The following is a 21,668-nucleotide window of genomic DNA, read 5'->3' on the forward strand; positions in this document are numbered from 1 at the left end:
CAAGAAAAGTTAAATTAAGTTTCGAAAGAATAGCATCGTTAGTTAAGATATTAAATTTAAATCGGAGTCAAGCCAAGAACAAAACTTGAATAGCTTCAGTTGATTGGGAGATCGAGCTCAAATTCCTATTCCATATCAAAGCAGCATATTATAAATGGGATCTAACGTAAGCACAATACAGAACTCTACAGGTTAAAACATCTTTAAAACCTCTTGTAACCCATTTAATAAGACCTAAGCTCTTTTTGGCCTTTAATAAAGTCTATCAACATGTACACTAATTTATTATCCATAACAATAGTAACATCTTTGATAGTTGAAATTATTAGTAGTGATATGTACTACTTGTACCATTTGTATTTGTTAAATTTGTACTGATAAATTGATATAATAATAATAATAATAATAATAATAATAATAATAATAATAATAATAATAATAATAATAATAATAATAATAATAATAATAATGTTTTGTTAGGAAGCAAAGATCATACATAGCCACAGGTGCGTCCAGACAGCAGGCACATGATACATGCAACAATACATACACAACAGTCTTAGATTATATTTAACAGGACGCAAAATACACCAGCAATACAAGCTATACATGCAATCGATATCGTAAAGTAATAATAATATCAATAATAAAATAAACATACAAAAAATTAAAAAAGATTATATTACATGTAAATAAAGACAAACTAACATAAAAAAAGAAAAAGTGCAGTATCTGAAAATGAAAAAAATGAAAGCTTAAACCTAGAAGAAAAAAAAAAAAAAAAAAAAAGATGATAGGAAAGTAAAAGACAGATGACCAAATTACGACCTACCAATACTTAAGGAAGACCTTTCAAATGATATCTCGCTAAATTAAATAAGTAAACATTATAGATCCTTTAGAAATTTAATAAATTCTGAACGAAGTTTAACAAAGTCTGGAAAACATCTAAAACAGAATAATATTTGTTTGCAGTATCTATAGTTTTACAAATAGGAGATTTTAGAGTAGAAACATTCAAGACAAAAGAACAAAAATTTCTGATATTACGGTAAGGAGTTCTTATGGAAAATCAGCCATCAATAAAGAAACCTCCATGAAGAATATTATGAAAAAGTTTCCGATCGAAAATATAACACCTACCGGTTACGGATAACAGCTGGAGTTCTTTTGATATACAAGACAAGCTCATGTCTTTGAAATCTTCGAACTTCCACATTATTATTATTATAACTTATATAATAACTTATACAGGGTGAGGCATAAGTCGGTTTAACACCTCTGTAGCACACGAACAGCTTGGCGTTCACACTCGGTTCATGGTATATGTTGTTCGGGTGGATAATAGACCATATTCCACGACATGGCGACCATCTTGGACACAACTATGGATTTTTAAATGGGTAGGGGCATTTGGGGTATCATTTGACACAAGCTCGATCTCAGAAAAACAGTGGTGCAGTCCATTTTTACCTACCATTATTGGTTAAGAATTATTAAGTCACAAAGGATGAAAATTCGGCATTACAGCTTGTTTGTCTCTGTTGTTCCAGATGATATAAGATGTCGGTAACAATACCAGAACGAATCGAGATCGTGGAGAAGAGTGGTGGACGATCTGCCAATGTGATTGCGACTGAGTTTAATGCATTCCACCCAGAGAGGGAGAATATCTCACACAATGCAAGTTGTTGAAGAAACTCCATGCGACGGGCTCGGTGCACAACAAGGATCGATCTGAACGCCCACGGACCGCTACTGCCGACGACAAGACGACAGAAGTGTTGGTTGCTGTTGTGAAAAGCCCAAAACGCAGTTATCGTCGTGTGCATCCACAACAGGAATCAGTCAGCCATCAGTGCTACGGGTGCTGCATGTGACCCAATACAAGCTGGCACCAATACAAGCTGTAACTTCAGCAGAGGTTAACAGAGGATGATCCAGACAGGCGAGTACACTTTGCTGAATGGGCTACAGAAAGGTGTGAGGTAGATCCTATGTTACCACAACATGTTCTTTTTAGTGATGAGGCATTATTTTTCGTCCACGGAGAGGTCAATAAACAAAATCACAGATACTGAAGTGACACAAACCCAGATTGGCGCCAAGACAGCAAAGAGATGGATGGGGAAAAGGTGACCGTGTGGTTTGGAATCTGGGGGATGCACATTCTTCACTGTACTTCATCCACGGTACCCTGACTGGTGAGAAATATGGTGATCTACTCGGGGATGATGTGTTCCCCGTTCTCATGAATGAGGACGGTGTTTTCCCATCCTTTTTTCAGCAAGACGGGACTCCATCTCACTATGCGTTATGTCCACGCCAATGGCTCGATAGATAATTTCCGGGACATTGGATAGGGCGACGGGGGCCGATAGAGTACTACCACGATCCCCAGATCTTACGCCGCTAGACTTCTTCCTCTGGGGCCATCTGCAGAACATGATTTATCAAGAACCCATTTGTAATATCCACCATCTGATGCAGCGAATTCTGCAATGTTGTGAATGCGTCGGCCCGGACATGCTGTTACGAGTCCATGCGGATTGGCAGAGGCATCTTACAGTGCGTCTTGCTCAAGGACAGTACATACAGCACATGCTGTAATGCCAAATTTTCACCCTTTTTTGACGCAAGAACTTCTTACAGGGTTCCCATTCTTTTTCCCCAAAAATTTCCAAGACAAATTACAAATTTTCCAGGACTTCGACACAGCAAGGTATAACAGAATTGCAACTGTAGATTGAAAACTCACAACAGTGAAATGAAAGTATATTAATATACAATACACATTAAAAATAATTAAATACACAAAGCGAAGCGTAATGTGCTGGTTTTTTTTTTTTTTTTTTTTTTTTTTTGGGTGGCCTCTCAGCTCCCCTTATAGTCACCCGATCCACCCACATCCAGCACATGTAGTTTCATTCTTTCTACATGACATTTTAATTGTGCACTGACCAAATTTACAAACAATAAAAATCTATTTTTCATACATGGCATCTTCATTGCGTGACAGTGTGACAGGGGATGAAAGGAATATATTACAAGTTTTTCAACTGAGTATGGAGTTGTGTGATTTCCTCATCTACATACAAACTCTTTCTTCTTTAGCGAAGTTGTTCTACGGATAGAATTTGACTTTGTCAATAAAGTAAAGCAAGACTTTTGCTCTGCTTCATTTGCAAGCTAGTTTGCTTTAGTCTCCAAAGTTTTACTTGTTTCCGTGAACTCCCTTTTCTTTCTCTGCAGCTGATGTACATTTTCACTTATCTCTTTCCTCTTGCTCTGCACTTGCCTTACTCTTTCAACAGTCCTTATTTTCTCCAGCTCTGCAATATAGCGCTGCCTTGCATGGAAAGCATGATGCAGCATTTCTTTCGTGATGTTGATTGAAGTAAGGTATTTATGGGCAATGTTATCATACACCTATCTCAAACCGACCAATGATTTCTCCTTCGTATTTTCAACAAGCAGCTCTTTATGCTATAGCCTCGTTCGACAGCAGCCAGTCCATGAGACAAAACTAGAAGCTTCTTTATAATTAACAACAAGTCTTTAAATTCCTTCGAACCATCCAACAGTTTTGTATATATCATCTTCCAACAGTGTATATATATCACCATCCAACAGTGTATCTTTAAACTGCTCAGTAAATTTTTCATACAAAACAAACAGCTGATCACATTCTTTGGGTGTAGCCTATTTCTTTTCCAACCGTGACTGAAGGACACCACGAAACTTTATGAATGACACAGTATCTGGATCTAGGCATGTAAGGTCTCTCACAAGTAGAGATGCAAAAAAGCCGGCTTTTTTGAATCGATGGTTTTTTTCACATAAAAAACCGGCTTTTTTGGGAAAAAAACGAGAATTTTGGAAATTTTGGCTTTTTTCAACTTCATGATTTTTCTATCTAAATAGCTTTCTTATAGTATATTCTATAGTTAGATAAGAATTCCATGACCTGAATGTGATATTTCGCTCTGAAATTCACCATCAAGATGGATGGAGCACAAGTTTTACGAATTAAAGCTAACATGAACAATGTAGTATTTGAGGGTAATTTTAGAGGCTATTTAACTTTATTTTAACTTTTGAGTTATCGACATCTTTTTTCTTCTCTAGTTTGTCATCCGTGTTTCATTTCTAAGAGCTTTTAGTACTCTAGCTTCTAGCGCAAAAGTTAAACTTGCCCGTTTTTCTATTTATCCGTCAAAGCGTACGTTTTTCAATATATCCGTCAAACCGTACTTCCACATTTCTGTTATACTGTAGCTGTGAAGTGATTTAGCAATAATTTTCCGGCCACAACCTTGAATACCAATTTATACAAATAATCAGTAGCGGATTTAGAAAAGTACTTTAGGAGGGTTTTTTCTGATTGTTTCGTTTCCTAAAAAGTCCTAATTTTATTTGGGAACTGCTTTAGGTTTATGAGTACAGGCATAACTAATATTTCGTTTCGTTTATATGTTTAGCAATAATCTTCCGGATACAACTTTAAAAATCATTTTATACTGAGAATCAGTGGTGGATTTAGAAAAGTATTTTGGGAAGGGTTTCTTACTAATGTTTCGTTGTTTTAAACATTCGTAATTTTTATTTGACGGGAGCTTAAAGTTTATGAGTAAAGACATAAATAATAGATATTTCGTTTGCTGCAGACATTCCGTAACTTTGGGGAACGGCCTTCAGTCCGAAAGACCGCCCCCCTAACCTTCGCAAAACTGTCACTGCTGGTAATTAGTAATAATAACGATTTAAAGCAATAAAAAAGGAAGTCGCCCAACTCACAGTACACGCACTATTTCTACATTCACAGATGGAATGAAGAAAAGCTTTGTCAGAATGGTCGAATGCTGGTTGAATCCCGGACTTCCCGATAGAAGCGCAAAAGCTAATCACTCAGTCATGTTTGTTGTGCAGATGTATTTAGCTTAACTTAAATATATTCCGTAGTCTTTTTTTTTTTTTTGGGGGGGGGGGGAGTTCCGTAATGATATGTTGAATCCCTCTTGTTAAAAATTCAGAAAACTTGAGGAATGGGTAAACTGTGATGGTGGTTCTATAAAACTTAACTGTAGAATTTCAAGAATATACAGAACCAAAAGCTCTAGATGTGCAGCCTTTAAGTGTATCATATAAATCTAAGTATTTCTCTTATGTTTTATTTTAATTTTATTTTGTTTCAAACAGAGGGTATGGAATATTTTGAAGTAAAAATACTACGTACTATTTTGCTAGTTATTTGTGTATTCTTTAAAAAAAAGTGTTTACTTTTAGGGTTGGCTGATTTACACCAACTTTTTTTTTTAATAACTGGTTTAAACCACAAAAATAAAAAGAATGAAAAATGCGAATCGTGTGAACTTCATGGTAACGTTTCCAGATATCAAACCACCTGTAATAGTTTTATTTCCCTTTCACCTTTTAATCAAGGTGTCCCATGTTCAATTCTCGGTCGAACCACAATCCTTCTTTCATGCGTAACCCAAGTAGCGGTTCGGATGTCAGTTTAAGCGAAAGTCTTCTCCTTGATAACCTCGGTATTTCGTAAGGATGTTAAGCCTAAATATACGAAACAAACCAAATTGTATATTTCTACATGCCTAAATGCGTGTTGTTTTATAAAGAAGCCAATAATGCTTAAATATATTGATAGAAATTGGCAAAATTTATCGATTGCCTACGTAGCTTCCAACATTAGCTTGGATTGGACTTTCAATGATATCTACGTACCGGTACTAAATTTGTAATTTAATACCTCAGTTTTAGCGTACTGATTATGGTACGTTGACCTTTAAATTTTACATGCAAAGCAATAACAAGATTTTCCCGTTATTGTCTTACATTTCAAGTAATGACGGGATTTTCCCAATGGCTAGGGCGGGAGATTCTCAACTTAAGAAATTTACTGACCGCACTTCTTTAAGCTTATGGGAGTTCTTCCGGCATAACCACGCTGTTGCATAGTAACATCAAGGCGAAACAAACTTAGGCTATTTCTGTAAATATGTAATATAAATACATAAAGCAAAAAATCTAAGTCTAAGTTTAAACCAAAAAAGCCTGGTTTAAACATCCCCCAAAAACCGGGTTTTTGGCATTTTCAAAAACAACCACGGTTCTTGCCAACTCTGCTTACTTTTGTATATAGGAGGTTAAAAAATTCTTATTATATACATTGGTTAATCCTGTGGAATTCATAATGTAAATATGTTGAAGAAAAATTGTTTGAAATATTTTTTCGAAATTCATAGTTTATTTTCGATGTTTTATATTATTATCAGCATCAACCACTAATTAAATGATTTTTTGTGTTATAGAGAAGCGATACAAAGTCTGTTTTATCAATTTAAAGCAGTATTTTGAAAAAAGCCCAAAATTTCCGAAGCAAAAAAGCAAAGCAGAAAAAACCGAGTTTTTTTTCCAAAAAAGCCGGTTTTTTTCCGAGCCCTTGCATCTCTACTCACAAGCCTATATTTCAGTGGACTCTTCTGTATGACATACAATAGCAATTTGCACAGGAACGTCTGGCATTCAACTCCAAACTGGAATTTTTCCCTTTCAGTAACGTTCCTCTCAACGGAAACTTTGTGAAGTTGCAAATCCCAAGTCCACATTTGATGCTTTCGCCATCTTGCTCTTTGATGGGGTGAATTGTGATAGTTTAGCAGCAGAAAACACTGTCCCAAAAACAGACTGCTGGATGATTATGAGTGCCTCTTTCATTCTAACTTTATACAAATCTTTAGCTAGGAATGGAACCAGAGGCTCATCATTTTGGTACCGCTTGAGGAGTGGTCTTAAGAGACTACTTACAAACACACACACACACACACACAAACACACACACACACACACACACACAAAAAAAAACATTACATTGCATTAGACTATCAGCACAACCAACTTTCAAACACTTTCATGCGTTTGAGTTTGGTTCAGAACTCTTGTCAGACATGATTTTAATGTAAATTTCCACTAACGGCCACATTTCCAGAGCTCTTTCAGCTACTACTGCGCCTTCCAACCACATGTGAGCAGAATACTTCAATGGAAACTTTTCGCAGCCAGTAACAGAAACAAAATCCTCACGTTTTGCCGGAGAGTCTTTAAATAGTCGCCACAGGAATGTGAACACTAATCCCCGGTCCCAGTCTGTTGATTCACATGCCACACGAAAAGCTCCATTTAGAGTGTGCAAACCAGAACTTCCAATGTCCAGTAATGAAGGAAGTCTTCAACAATGTGACCTCTTAACAGATTCAGCAGTTTCCAGTTAACACGTCGCCCATCTATCGATACCTGAATTAACTTGATAAGGGGTAACCTCTGTTGCTTTGAGGAAAGCCAGCAGTAAATCTTCTGTCGTTGTATGACCTAAAAACTGGGACCCAAGGTACTGACTTTTCACCATGTTTCATTAGTGTTCCAGTATCTCTCAACAATATCCATTTGTTCAGACTTAGATACCTTGTTCAGGCAGTGCCAGTATACAATCTTCAATATAATTCTGACATTTAGTATTTCTGTAAATTTCAAGGACAGAAATGCATTTTCAAGGACATTTCTAGGATGTTTCCAGGACAAAACAATTCAAGGACATTTCCAGGTTTTCCAGGACGAGTGAGAACCCTGTTCTTAACCAATAACGGAGGTGGAAATTGACTACACCCTGTTTCCCTGAGATCGAGCTCGTGTCAAATGACACCTTAAATGGCCCACTTCCCATTTAAAAATCCAAAGTTGGATCCAAGATGGCGGCTTCCAAGATGGCCGCCATGGCAATCATGTTGTGCAAGGTCCATTACCCACCCGAACAACATATACAATGAACCAAGTGTGAACGCCAAGCCGTTCGTGTGCTACAGGGGTGTTAACTGACTTATGCCTCACCCTGTATAATAATAATAATAATAATAATAATAATAATAATAATAATAATAATAATAATAATAATAATAATAATAATAATAATAATGTAATTTCTGTATGAAATCTCAATGTGGCAATGTGGCTACTATATATTCTACAAATAATAACATGTGAAGTTATCGCTCTCAAGTATTTAATAAGAGTGATATCGGAAATTTATTGGAGATCAAAAAGCGGCCCTAAATAAAGCAACTTCGACTATCTTGATCAATTATAATAATAATAATAATAATGTAATTTCTGTATGAAATCTCAATGTGGCAATGTGGCTACTATATATTCTACAAATAATAACATGTGAAGTTATCGCTCTCAAGTATTTAATAAGAGTGATATCGGAAATTTATTGGAGATCAAAAAGCGGCCCTAAATAAAGCAACTTCGACTATCTTGATCAATAATAATAATAATAATAATAATGTAATTTCTGTATGAAATCTCAATGTGGCAATGTGGCTACTATATATTCTACAAATAATAACATGTGAAGTTATCGCTCTCAAGTATTTAATAAGAGTGATATCGGAAATTTATTGGAGATCAAAAAGCGGCCCTAAATAAAGCAACTTCGACTATCTTGATCAATTAATGCTGTGATAAAGGCTCCCAGGAGATACTGTATCTTCACGATTCATTCACTTAAATTTTAGTAATAATAATAATAAATAGATAAAAATAAAGAACAAAAACGAAAAGTTAAAATATATAAAACTACAAAAGAAAAAAAAGTCTTCCTTATACGACAATTTAACTTGAATTATATCTGTGTTGCATACCAAACTAATTGGCAACAATGCTTACACAAGCTCGTGTTTTTTGCTTAATTTTCTCACTTTTCTGTAATCCTCCTTATTTTCTGTAATTACATACTATATTATTATTAATTACTTTCTGTATTATTTATAAATCCTATTCTCCCAGCAAAGTAAGTATAAAAGTCCCACAGACTACGAAAACTACAAGTAAAATTCACAATGTCAAATATTTTTCTACCGAAGAGAAAGCCTAATTTTCTACATAGAACTGAAAGAAAGAAGATACAGGAAATTACATCTAACAAACTAAAATGTTTTCTTGTACTTGATTATACAACAATACAATATTGTTTTATGAAAAAAAAAAAAAAAAAGAAGAATGGGTTGCTGCAGAATTAGGTTTATCAAAATGCATTCATGGTTAAAACATTAATGTAACATGAATATTAACGGCCTAAGCTAATAAAAATGCTCTTAATATTTTTTCTCACTCTTCTGATATCGGACCCAAAGCCACATTCACTCATAACTAACTCACTCACTCTCTGGCCTATGGAACACGGAGGTTCAATGCCGCGTTCACAAAAGCTCTCCATTGGCTTCTATTCTTAGCCAACTGGATCCAGTTTCTAATTTGTATTCCTATTTCTGCGAGATCCATTTCAATATTGTCTTCCCATCTGCGCCTAAGTCTTCCGATCTAAGTCTAATGGTCGTTTTCCGATTGGATTTCCAGTTAGAGCTTTGAAAACGTTCCTACTTTCTTCCATCCTGGCTACATGACCTGCCCGCCTGAGCCTCCTAGATTTGATGACTCTAACAATGTTTGGTAAATCGTATAAATTATGTAGTTCCTCATTGTGAACTTTCCACCATTCCCCATTCCCGTTTCTCTTGGATCCGAATATTCGTCTTAGGATCATGTTCTCAAACACTGTTAGTCTGCGTTCTTCCCTCAGAGTAAGTGGCCATGTTTCACAACATACAGCACAACAGAAGTAATTATCGTTTTATATATTTTAAGCTTCCAGTACCTCGACAGAATTCGCTACCACAAAAGGTTTTGAACTGAATAATAACACGAATTCCCTTCTTTTAGTTGACATTTAATCGAAAATATTGTTAGATATTTTAACGTATCTATAATTTGCAGTATTAGGATCTCGACGGACTTCCATGTATTTAGTTTTTTTCTGCATTTACTTCTAAACCCAAGTCCATGCAAGCGTTTAATAAGACCTCTGCAGTTCTTTCTATTGTCTATAATCCTCTATTAAATTCACATTATCAGCATACGCCATAACCTGGTGAATATCATTCAGCTCTAGACCCTGGTTGCTATCTTTGATTTTCCTTATAGCGTACTCCAGGACAAAGTTGAATAATAACGACAAGCATCTCCTTGTTTCAGGCCATCCTTGACCTGAAAGCTCGTGGACAAGGATTTTCCTACCCGAACTTTACTTTGGGATTCATTTAAACATATCTTAATTAATCTAACTAGCTTTTGCGGTATTCCAAATTCCGTAAGAATGTTACACAATGTTTCTCTCCTAACTGAGTAGTAAGCCTTTCTAAAATCAATAAATAATTGGTGTACCGGGGTATTGTATTCCCACTTCTTTTCGAGCATTTGTCGGATGGTAAATATCTGGTCGATAGTTGATCGATTTCGTCTAAGTCCACATTGATAATCTCCAATAATATCATCTGTATATGGGGTCAATCTTGCTAACAGAATGTTTGAGAGTATTTTATAGGAGGTTTACAGAAGAAAAGAAGTGAAGTGAATAAAATGGTGATTTTTTTAACTTAGCGTCCAGTCATATTACTTATAATCTCGTATTATAGATTAAGTGAGACTGTATAGGTTCTAGCTGTTAATGGTGACTGGAGCTCACTAGCTTTAAGGCGCTCTCAGTTCGTTGAACTAACATACCAAATACAAAATTCAAAGCGACTAGTTCCTATCAAGTACTTATAAGGGCTAATGCATATGTGGCTAATTTCAAATATTAGTTGTTAATTTGAGCCTTCTCACAAAGAAAACCAAAACGTTTAAAACTTAAGAACAATCTGCTACGTTTTTCAGTACTTCAATATTTATGATTAATTTATTACCTTCTTTTGTTTCTTTACCTATATTTTTAGTTCATATTTCTTCAGTAAGAATCATGATTGATCAAAACACTGGATGATATAGTCCTGTATATTTTCGGAAGATTTGTATGGTAAGATATTGTGATTTTGATAGTATTCCGTTTCTGCGACTCATTTTTATCATTGGGAATCTCCAACAATTTGCAATAACAACAATTTTTATGCTCCCAACTACAAACACATGTGAGAAAACTTTAAAAAGAAAGAGCAAATCTACTTACTCTTCTTCTTTCTCTGTATTGAAAAGGTTTAACTGAAACTCTTGTGCAGACTTTGGTTTTGAGCTACTTCCCAACAGAAGCTCCAACAGTTTTAACTCTTCTTTTCCAATCAGCAATTCTTCTTTTCTTCCGTTGCTCTCTTCTACTTCAATGCTACCGCGAGACTGATTATCACTACTGCTACTGCAACTCTGAATTGACGTACTGGATCCTTGGTTACTCCGGACGGGAGCAGCTGCATAACTGTAATAGGGAATACAAGGAATAGAACATAACTGATTTTGAAGTTTTACAAGATATTGCTCAGCAATATTAACAGAAGTTGCGAAACTACTAATCCTGTAATCATGACCTAGCGCAAAATGAAGTCACGAAACACCGGGTTCTTACTGCCTTAAGTGTTTTTCTTCTCTTTTTTTAGGTGAGAACGAGAAAGGAAGAAATCATAAATATAAGTAACATATTTAGAAACAATTTCTAAAATTAAACATTAGAAAGATTTCACAAAAGAAGAACTGGCACAATGATAGTCAAAACAACCTAATGGATAAGGGGCGAATGAATTTTAGGGACAGGAATATGGAATATGGTTATGAAAAACTCCGTACGTTAGTGCTGAAATAAGCTGACAGATGATCTACTGATTGATATATGTTTACTGTTACAGATAAAACATTAGAAGTCACTAACTGATTAAAATATATATTATTATTTATAAAGAAGTCAATATTCTCTGTATCATTTATGTAAATATTAAGACTAAGTACTATTTGTCAATTGACAAATCTTTTCTACTTTTAAATTAGAACGTTTACTTATAGTAAAGTATCTAAAAGTATTTTCTCTATTTTATTTCTTGCTTCAAAATGATATCTATATCTTGAAAATTATAATATTTCTTTTGAATATTAGGTAAGATGACACAGAGCTGCCCCATAGCAGAACGTGCCGCGATCTGCGATGTGATCGCAGAAAACTTGCCGCGCCTGCGCAGAAAAAATGCCAGAGGAAAAATAAATAAATAAAAAATTAGCTAACAGAAAACTGTAAAAATATGCTTGCTATGTGTAGATGTCTTAAATGCACGGACGACTCGCAAAATATAGTTTGACCTGTGTTTTACGTCAAATACTCTGTCGCAATAAAGCTAAAGATATTTTTGTTTGAGTATATCATTGTCTGAGGCCATATGTGAAAGCTGGGGTTCAGTGGTTACTAATGTGATGGAGAAAAGGCCAGCAGCTTAGTGATGACATTGGACCAGCTTACATACATTATCCTAAATGGACCCCCATCAAGATATAAAAAAACAAGAAAATTCCTTAAAGCTGCTCTCATTACAAAATACGGTGCTTCTCTTAAATATTTTAAATCTGCTTCTTTTAGCAAAACTTTTTTTAAAATATGTGACTTTACAGTTTGTAACTCGAACTAGGGATACCGTTGAAAATTGTTTACCATGTTTAATGTAACGCTGTAGTAAAAACATGATAGTACCATCTGATATTTAATTTTGGAATTCAGCATAAAATTTTTGACTTACAAAAGCTCATCGCAGAAAGACAAAGAAAGTTCTGCCATCGGGCTGTATGTTTGGGAATCCTTGAACGTTCTTTAATTTTAGAACTCAAATTCTTTCAGTCATTCTAATAAAGATTCCTCGGCATTGGCATTTTATCTGATTAACTCCTTAGACAGCCACGCCTTAATTAACAAGCTTTACATAAAGATCTCCATTGGATACAATGATTTAGCAGTTCTCTTCCTCGGACTTCTCGCACCAGAGATACCACCACTGAGCCACCATACCCCCTAGGAAGTTGTCAAACCACGAACAAGCAAGACTGTCTTCTTTGCCTTACGATATAGAAGATTATATGTAAGTAGCAATCGTCCTTACTGTTTGTGCCATTCCTCCAATTTTGTCTCTTTCCCTTCATAAACGAACGACTTGGTTCCATCTCCTATTAAAATGCATAACATTCAAATAAGTTGTAGTTTAACCGTTCTTAATGTACCTTGCTGTCTTATAAAATGCAATCTTCGTAAAATCTTAAGATATAAGATATCGTGAAAAAAAAAGAGAAATTCTTACTATATACAAATATATATATATATATACAGGGTGGTAGGTAACTCCACCGGAAAACTTTAGGAGGTGATTCTTTATATGAAATGAAAGAAAAAAATTATAATAATGATGGGTCAAAAAATGTCTTCTTTCAGAGTTACTAACCGGCGAAAATTCGAAAAATCACGTTTCGAAACGCCCTCCCTAAGAAACTATAGGACCTATCCCAAGCGGTTTAAGGAATTACACAGGAAGCAATATGCGTTCTGCCTAAATATACATGTTTCAGAATTCACCGGTACCAGCGAAGCGAACGCACCATTAGTACTTAAAGGAGTATACTTATGCTTCAACTTACTTTTTACAGTTCGCTTCACCCATAACGGAGGATGGTAAAACACGGACATTTAGATAGCATCCTGTACTCCAGTTATATTTAGTAGAAATAATTGATTTTTACGTTAACAGTTTAACTTTTCGCGGAGGCATGTCGGTTCAGTAATAGAGCGCTCACCTTAGTGCTAGGGATCCGTCATTTGTATATTCGGATAAACCGTATATTGAGTTCATTTTCCATTTTCACAGAGTTTTCGACTTACGACCAAACAAAAACTACTCGTATCTATATCAGGAAATCTGAAATTACGAAGCCTTTTTTAAACAAAGCGTACGTTGTACAAAAATTATAATAATTCTGTAACATTCTAATTTACTTCCCTAATTTGTCCCCATTTTGACTTTTCTCGCCTTCTGCTGATAGCGGCATTCTTCACCAGTGCTGCTATGGGTGATAAGACAGTGAGTCACAACTAGAGGAAAGAAAAGAGCTTGAGAGCCTTAACTGGACTAGTCTTCATCCTACTTTATTTTATATACTTCACAAAACGAATTTCCAGTTGAATTGTGAACAAAACACCTCCTAGAGTATGACGTGATCCCTTCATACTCTGACCCCCTTCTGTTCAAAAACACAAAACGCGCTTTACTGTGTGTTATGGTATGCTAAAGGAGTAACTATTCCCAAAATTTCGGATTTTTTTTTTTTTTTTTTTTTTTATCCAGGCCCATTGGAGATATTGGACAGTGAAGTATGGCAAATTGGCGTAATTCCCCAACTTTACGATATTTTTGAGGCCTTTGGGAGCAGTTATAGGTTTGCAAATTTTTGAGCATAAACGTATGTATAACCCCAGACTACATACACACACAAATTCAGACCTCTACGTCAGTTGCTGCTTCTTCCCAAACATGTCTCCAATGTCCAAAAATGTTGCTACTGTAGGCACTGATTTCACCCTTTTCAAGTGGTTTTAGGCAAAAATGTTAAGAGGATTTTGAGTTCACATTTGGATGTTTCCAGATCACTTCCATAATGCTGGGCCATAGGCTCTACAATGTTGTAATTTAGAAAGTTTTCACTTTTTGGATGTAGATCTGTGATTGATCTAATGATTTTGCTACATGATTTATCCCTTTAAGGACTTGGGTTTTTGGGGTATTTTTTAGACTTTGAGTCAAGCAGTTACTTTGGGCACCTCTAGAACGGCCCTGTGTGAACGTAGAGATATGAAAAAAATCTGATAAATACTACTCGGTGGACTGAATGTGTGTACCAAATTTCAAGCTTCTATCTTGAATAGTAACGACGGGAAAAATTTGTCAAGAATCCCCACAATGCCCCAGATTGCCACAAAAGACCCTGATCTCAGGTAAAAAAAAATCCTGAGACATTCATATTCATCCTAGAATCATGGTTCGCCCATCATTCTCTTCAGAATAGAACTGATTTCAAACGGTACCATTCACGTCCCCATCGTGTATCTGAGGCGGGAAAATCGCAAAGAAAGAGATTTTTTGATTAAAATATCCCTTTTTTCAACTTTTTGCCCCTCTGGACCCCCCTGTTTAAACGCAGAGACCTAAAAAAAAAAAAATCTGATAAATACTACTTGGTAGACTGAATATTTGTGCAAAATTTCAATCTTCTAGGTGCAAAAGTAAGCCCACCAAACAAAAAAATATACTCATAATACCACATATTCCCGTATAAAAAAGGATCTTGGGTAAAAATTCCCTGAGACATCCCTAATTATCCTAGGATTATGGTTCGCACATCATTCTCTTCAAAATAAAACTGTCTTTCAGACGGTACTATCTACGTGTCTCCATCATGTATCTGAGGCGTAAAAATAGTGAAAAGAAGGGATTTTTTGGTTAAAAAATCTTTCTTTTTTCTTTTTGCACCTCTGGATCCCCCTTCTGCTAAAGCAGAGATCTGAAAAAAAAAAATTGATAAATACTACTCGGTGGCCTGAATGTTTGTGCAAAATTTCAGTCTTCTAGGTGCAAAAGTAAGCCCGCCAAAAAATAATGAAAATAGGTCTAACAAACGAAAATATTTTTTAAAGTTATGACGTCATTACCTCCTGTCTCAATGCAGGAGGGCGTGAAACCAACGTAACGTGTTTCACCTGGGAAAAAAACAGACGAAAAAGCTCAAATAGGAGAGTTATAACACAAAGTACCATAAAACACCCGTATGGTACAAATTGTACCGAAGTCCTTAAAAGGGCTAAAGCTGTTTCCCTTATCAATAATAGGCAGAAAAATGTCTCTTGGTATATTATCTTTAGAAAATTCGTTTTCTGCCTTCAATGAAGGAAGAAATTCATCCAAAATGAATTTGTGATATTTCGATGGGGAATGTGTAGTTCGTTTCCACGAGGAACCCACATATAGTCTATCTGTTTCCGGCTCTGGAATTTTAAGACTATTTTCTTTGCATATCTCCAAACATTCTTGATAAATTTGTTCGATTGTTGTTCGTTGAGAGTCATATTCTCCAGATCTCATCTTCGACAGCGTTTGAATTAGTGAATCTACAAGAATCAAACTTGCATCTACTTGAGATAAGGCGAAGCTCAAAGTTATAGCATGCCAGCAGTCATCGCAAAATTTACCATCCCAAAAACATTCTCTCTTGTGTACAGATCACACTTATTTGTCGGATGGAATGATGGAAGGAAATAAATATCACGAGTTCCAGATTTGGTTTCATACCACATAATAATATAGTTGTTTGGTATATAAACTGTATTACTAATAATAATAAAGTAAAAAGCGATGGGCAAGGACAAATGTTCTGTGAGACAAATGTCACACAAAAACAGAACTGAACTCTAACAGGACACTGATTTGCCATCCCAGCACACTTTAAATTTTAAGCCTTGCTCTTGAAGCTTAAGTTTCATTTTAAAGTAAACTGAAAATAATTATCATGTACCGTATTCTTAATGTTTCAGAAAAATATCCCGATTTCACTCTCTAAAAATATGGCAGCCTGGTCAGTGACGAAATTAGATATTTGGTGCCCAGGACAAATTTTACGATTGGCATCCCCTTCATCTACAGCTACACCAATAAACACATAGATTGGTTTGCTGGCGCCTGGGGCAACTGCCCCAGTTGCAGCATCTTGTTTCTATCTGGCCGTAGTTAAATTATTTTTGGTTATTTTTACCCTTGAGCTCTAAAACTAAGTAATGAATTTGCCTTTACTTCACTAAAATGATGAAGAGAAAACTCTTTGAACCAAAAAGAGGAAAAGTTTTTCTTTCCCTAATATCAAACAATATCAGAAAGACATTCCAATGGGAACTTCTTACAGCAAAAGAAGTATATGTGGCCTTTTTCTTTCCTTCGTATGTTTACCTTCACTTTTTTTTATTTATTTATTTATTTTATTTTATTTTTTTACTTTGACGTGAATTCAAATACACAAACACTTCATCCCCACATTGAATGGCCAAAGCTCAGCGGTAGAACATCAGCTTAAGATTCGGAAGATGGTGTGATCGATCCCTCGTGGGTAAATATTTCGACTGAGGAGTTTATCAAGTTTCTTCCTCGGTGTCATTAGGGAAATTTTTATGGTCCTATTGACTCATTTCCCTCATTTTTATCCCCTAAGTCACGAATGTTTCAAAGTCTTAAAGTAAATTCAAATGTAGTTGAAGTAACTTAACGCTACTATAATGTAGTCGATGCTAAATTAATATTGTTAGTTTTGAGATTATATTTGAAGGAAGGATATTAATTAGTATATTCTGTTGAAAATTCATGTCACCACTGATTTACTGTTCTGCATAATTCCTACAAAGTAATTTTCTCAGAAATGCTTAGTGTTTAATTTTCTCAGAAATGCATATTTTGACAAAGAACAAATATAAATCTGTGATAAAAGTGGATATTCACTGACTGAACTTACTGAATGGAATATATGTGGACCAGTCCCACAAACTTCTGATATCTCTCTGATTACTAAACATCAGATAACGGGATGATACAACCTGGTCACGGGAGTAACTACCACTTTTACATAAAATAACATTACTGCCGCGTCCAGGTGTAATATTTTACTGCAGTGCATACTATTTGTAAGTAAGCACCTCTTATTTTAGTATAACTTTCAATATCGAAGCGAATGAGAATGCCGACTGATTTTACTTTTTTTTTCTGGTTCTTTGTCGAAAACAAAAGTGATAAGCAGATAAGTGACAGAAGTTAATAAAAAGAACGTTCAGATGGTGAGGTCAATGCATGTACTAGAAATGTGAGGTGGAAAATTTTCCATTTCGGAAAATTTTCCGCTATATTTTTCCGAAAAATTTTCCGTTCTAAAAAATATCAATAATCAAGTAACAATTCCTCAGCAATCATAAAATTGGTTGAATTCATGTATAGAAAGTTAAAAAATGAAAGATCGTTTAAAGAATCTGAAAATTTTCATGGCTCAGAAAATTTTCAGTACTATGTGGGAACAAGTTAAACAATTTTTCATGAATCGAAATATTATCTGTCTTATATGGAAAAATTCAAGAACTTTTTATGAGTCGGAAAATTTTCATCATTTTGAAGCAAAAGGTAAAACAACTTTTGTGAATCGGAAAGTTTTATTGCTCTGTATAAACAAGTGAAAGGAATTTTCATAGATCGAAAAATTTTCATCACGATGTAGAAACAAGTGGAAAAAAAACTTTTGGTAAGCCGGACAATTTTGGATATTATGTATAGTGATGTTTGGTGAAAAATTTTCCACTATATTTAACTGCACATAGAGCTACAAAATTCAATTTCTGTAGAGCAAAGTTAGTCAGCGACAAATTATAATTTTCCAACTAGCTTTGGGGAACCGGAAAATTTTCTAATATTTCAAGTTGGGAAGTAAAATTTTACAGTGTTTCTCTTTCTATCTTCCTCTTCGAGCTCCTTCGTTGCTAAGTGGTTAGCATACGCGCCTTGGCATGAAAGACCTGGCTTCGATTCCCAGCGGGGGCTCATGTAGTTCGGATTCCACGTTAATCAGCTGGTCCCGTCTTATATACTCTCGCTGCTGAAAGGGACGTTCAACTCAAAATCAACTGAATTCAACTCTCCTCTCTCTCTCTATTTTTCTCTCTTTGTGTGTGTGTGTACGCAAAGTGCAGAGAACACACATCGATTTCGTAGAGTACAAATATCACATTCTGTTATTTAAAATTTCAATTTATTAAAAGTCATGAATATTTTCCGATTCATAAAAACATACTCCACTTATTCCTACATCGCTGTTTAGCCGTAAAATTTATTGGCAATAAATAATGTCTTAAAAAGTTTCATGAAGTGAAAATCTAACGATTCTTCATTTCAAGAATGTTTCAAAAACTCCAATCCACCTTTGATCTTACAATATTAGATTTCGTCACTTTAATACGCACAAGACGGTTTTTTCATCGCTTTACTACTTTTATAGATTTACACACTGTAACATTTATAAATAAGTAGATATAATATAAAGTGCCTACTGTACATTTTTGACTACCCAAAATTCGAGTTTAAGTAACTCATGAAAGAAACTACTGACCATTTTCTGGAAATAAACATTTATTTATTCATATATTCATTCAGAAGAGAAAGTGAAATAAGGAAGCTGATTTGTGAAGTTTTTCTTCCAATAAAATAATAAAAGAAACATAAAAAACTGCACTATTAGCGCTGCGTTCTAAAAGCAACAAGTAATTTCATTTTAATTTCCAAAATAAAAAACATTTCTTATATATATATATATATATATATATATATATACATACTTGTTCTATCAAATCATCATTATTTCTAATCCATTTTTATACATAATAATGGCAGTTTTACAATACAAATATCTGCTCTAAGATGTTGATTATACAAAATTCCAATATTGAAATTATGATTTACGAGTGTTAAACACAATAAAATCATTTTTTCTTACTTTCTGTTACAAAAATAATCTTTACAAGGAACTTTTATGTAGTTATTTTATTACATGTGAAGTAATGCCTACATATGAAGCATGCCTACATGTGAAGTAATAATGGAATTATCTGTTTCTGGAATTGTTAAATTGACAAAGGTTTCTTTTCAATTTCTTGTTACATTTTAAATATTGGAATGGGATATTTGTTCTCTACGAACTCGATGTATGTTTCCTGCATTTTACACACACACATACACACAAACACACACACACATACACAGAGAGAGAGAGAGAGAGAGAGAGAGAGAGAGAGAGAGAGAGAGAGGAATACTGTATATTTTTCCTTTCCAACTTGAAATATTAGAAAATTTTCTGATTTCCGAAAGCTAATTGGAAAATGATAATTTGTTGCTGTCTAACTTTCCTCTACAGGAATTAAATTTTATAGCTGAATGTGCACTTAAATATAGTGGAAAATTTTCCACCAAACATCACTATACATAATATCCAAAATTGTCCGCATTATGAAAAGTTTTTTCACTTGTTTCTACATCGTGATGAAAATTTTCCGATTAAAGAAAATCACTTTCACTTGTTTCTACAGAGCAATAAAACTTTCTGATTCACGAAAAGTTGTTTTCCTTTTTGCTTCAAAATGATGAAAATTTACCGACTCATAAAAAGTTCTTCAATTTTTCCAAACAAGACAGAAAATATTTCGATTAATGAAAAATTATTTCACTTGTTCCTACATAGTACTGAAAATTTTCTGAGCCATGAAAATTTTCAGATTCTTTAAACGATCTTTCACTTTTTAACTTTCTATACATGATTTCAATCAATTTTATGAATACTGAGGAACTGTTACTTGATTACTGATATTTGTTAAGAATGGAAAATTTTCCGAAAAAATATAGAAGAAAATTTTCCACCTCACATCATGGCTAAACAATGAATAAGTGGAGTATGTTTTTATGAATCGGAAAATTTTCCGGAAAATTTTCATCACTGGCATGCACCTTACAGATTTCGATGAATTAGATCTTGCTATACTACAAACAAAAACGAATGTGGAGCCTTTTAGTACCCGGAACGCAGACTATTGCAACATACGGTATTCTGCAGTTGGTAATTCAGTTGTCGAGGAGGCGTATTTCTAATTTTCTTGATTAAAAAAATAACGCTGCACAATAATTTGACACAAAATTTTCCGAAATAGAAAAGAGGGAATTCCTCATAACTAATCCCTCCGTTTGATATATTTTTATTTTCAAATTGAGGTAACTGAATTGTAAGTAAGCTTTCCACAATCTTCATAACTTATTTATTTCTACGTCTCGTTCTTTCGAAACAGTGATTTCACACAAGACGTAGCTAATTCTAAAAGTATTGAACCATATATTCTCACCATGCCAATAAAATTAACACACAAAGTTTAACAGTACTCTATCAGGAATTAGGTTTTAATATGACTTAAATTATTAGAATCGGAAAAATTATTTTTCTTTTTGTAATCCTAAGAATGTATGATGCAAGTTAAGCTGAAACTTACATCCTAAAGTATACACCACTCAATCTTTCCATGGTTAATGAGATGTAGCCCAAAAGTACGATGTACTCCTAATATTTAATTTTTGTTTTACTGTGATATTATCCAGAAATAAGACATATGTCACACCGAGATAAACAAAATAACATAATGAAGATAAGTTATCATGCGTACTTTTCGAGAAAATCGCGAGAAACAAATTTTTATGAAGTTAAAATATGCGTCGCTTGTTGCCAGTGTAATGCAATTGATAACTTTTATGCTGGATTATTATTATTATTATTATTATTATTATTATTATTATTATTATTAGTTTATGTACTGTAAAGGAAAAATATGAACCGTTAAGTAGCAGATTTTATCTGTTGTTTTTTTTATATCTTCTAACAGTAATAACATACTGCTTGTAAATACGCAATGACTATCGATGACAACGGTATATTAATGTAAGGAATACTCTGCAGCAATAAATAACAGATAAACAATAGTTGGAGGAAAAAAATAACTAACTTGGGCACGTGAGGCAGCACATCCACATTGCGCATTATGTTCGCGAGAATATAGGGGACGCATTGAGACTCTAGCAAAGAGCATGGTGTTATAATGTTCGTTTGGCTAATTTTAATAAGGTGAGCCTGATGTATAAAGTGTTAAAGTCATATTATTGCTCCAAGAGCTGTACGATGGAGGCATTAACGTT

General features: G+C 34.5%; 1 protein-coding gene across 1 annotated transcript in view; it reads right to left on the bottom strand.

The window, feature by feature from the left end:
- The window catches only part of OSCP1 (Organic solute carrier partner 1), a 77,889-nt gene that overhangs the window by 16,252 nt on the left and 39,969 nt on the right, over positions 1-21,668 (bottom strand). Inside the window, exon 6 of the mRNA XM_081728867.1 lies at positions 11,078-11,320. Within this exon, the coding sequence (XP_081584993.1) occupies positions 11,078-11,320 (243 nt within the window). The remainder of the gene's footprint in view (positions 1-11,077; positions 11,321-21,668) is intronic.

Source organism: Thermobia domestica, chromosome 10 (assembly GCF_964235325.1).
Source record: "Thermobia domestica chromosome 10, izTheDome1.hap1.1, whole genome shotgun sequence".
NCBI lineage: Eukaryota > Metazoa > Arthropoda > Insecta > Zygentoma > Lepismatidae > Thermobia > Thermobia domestica.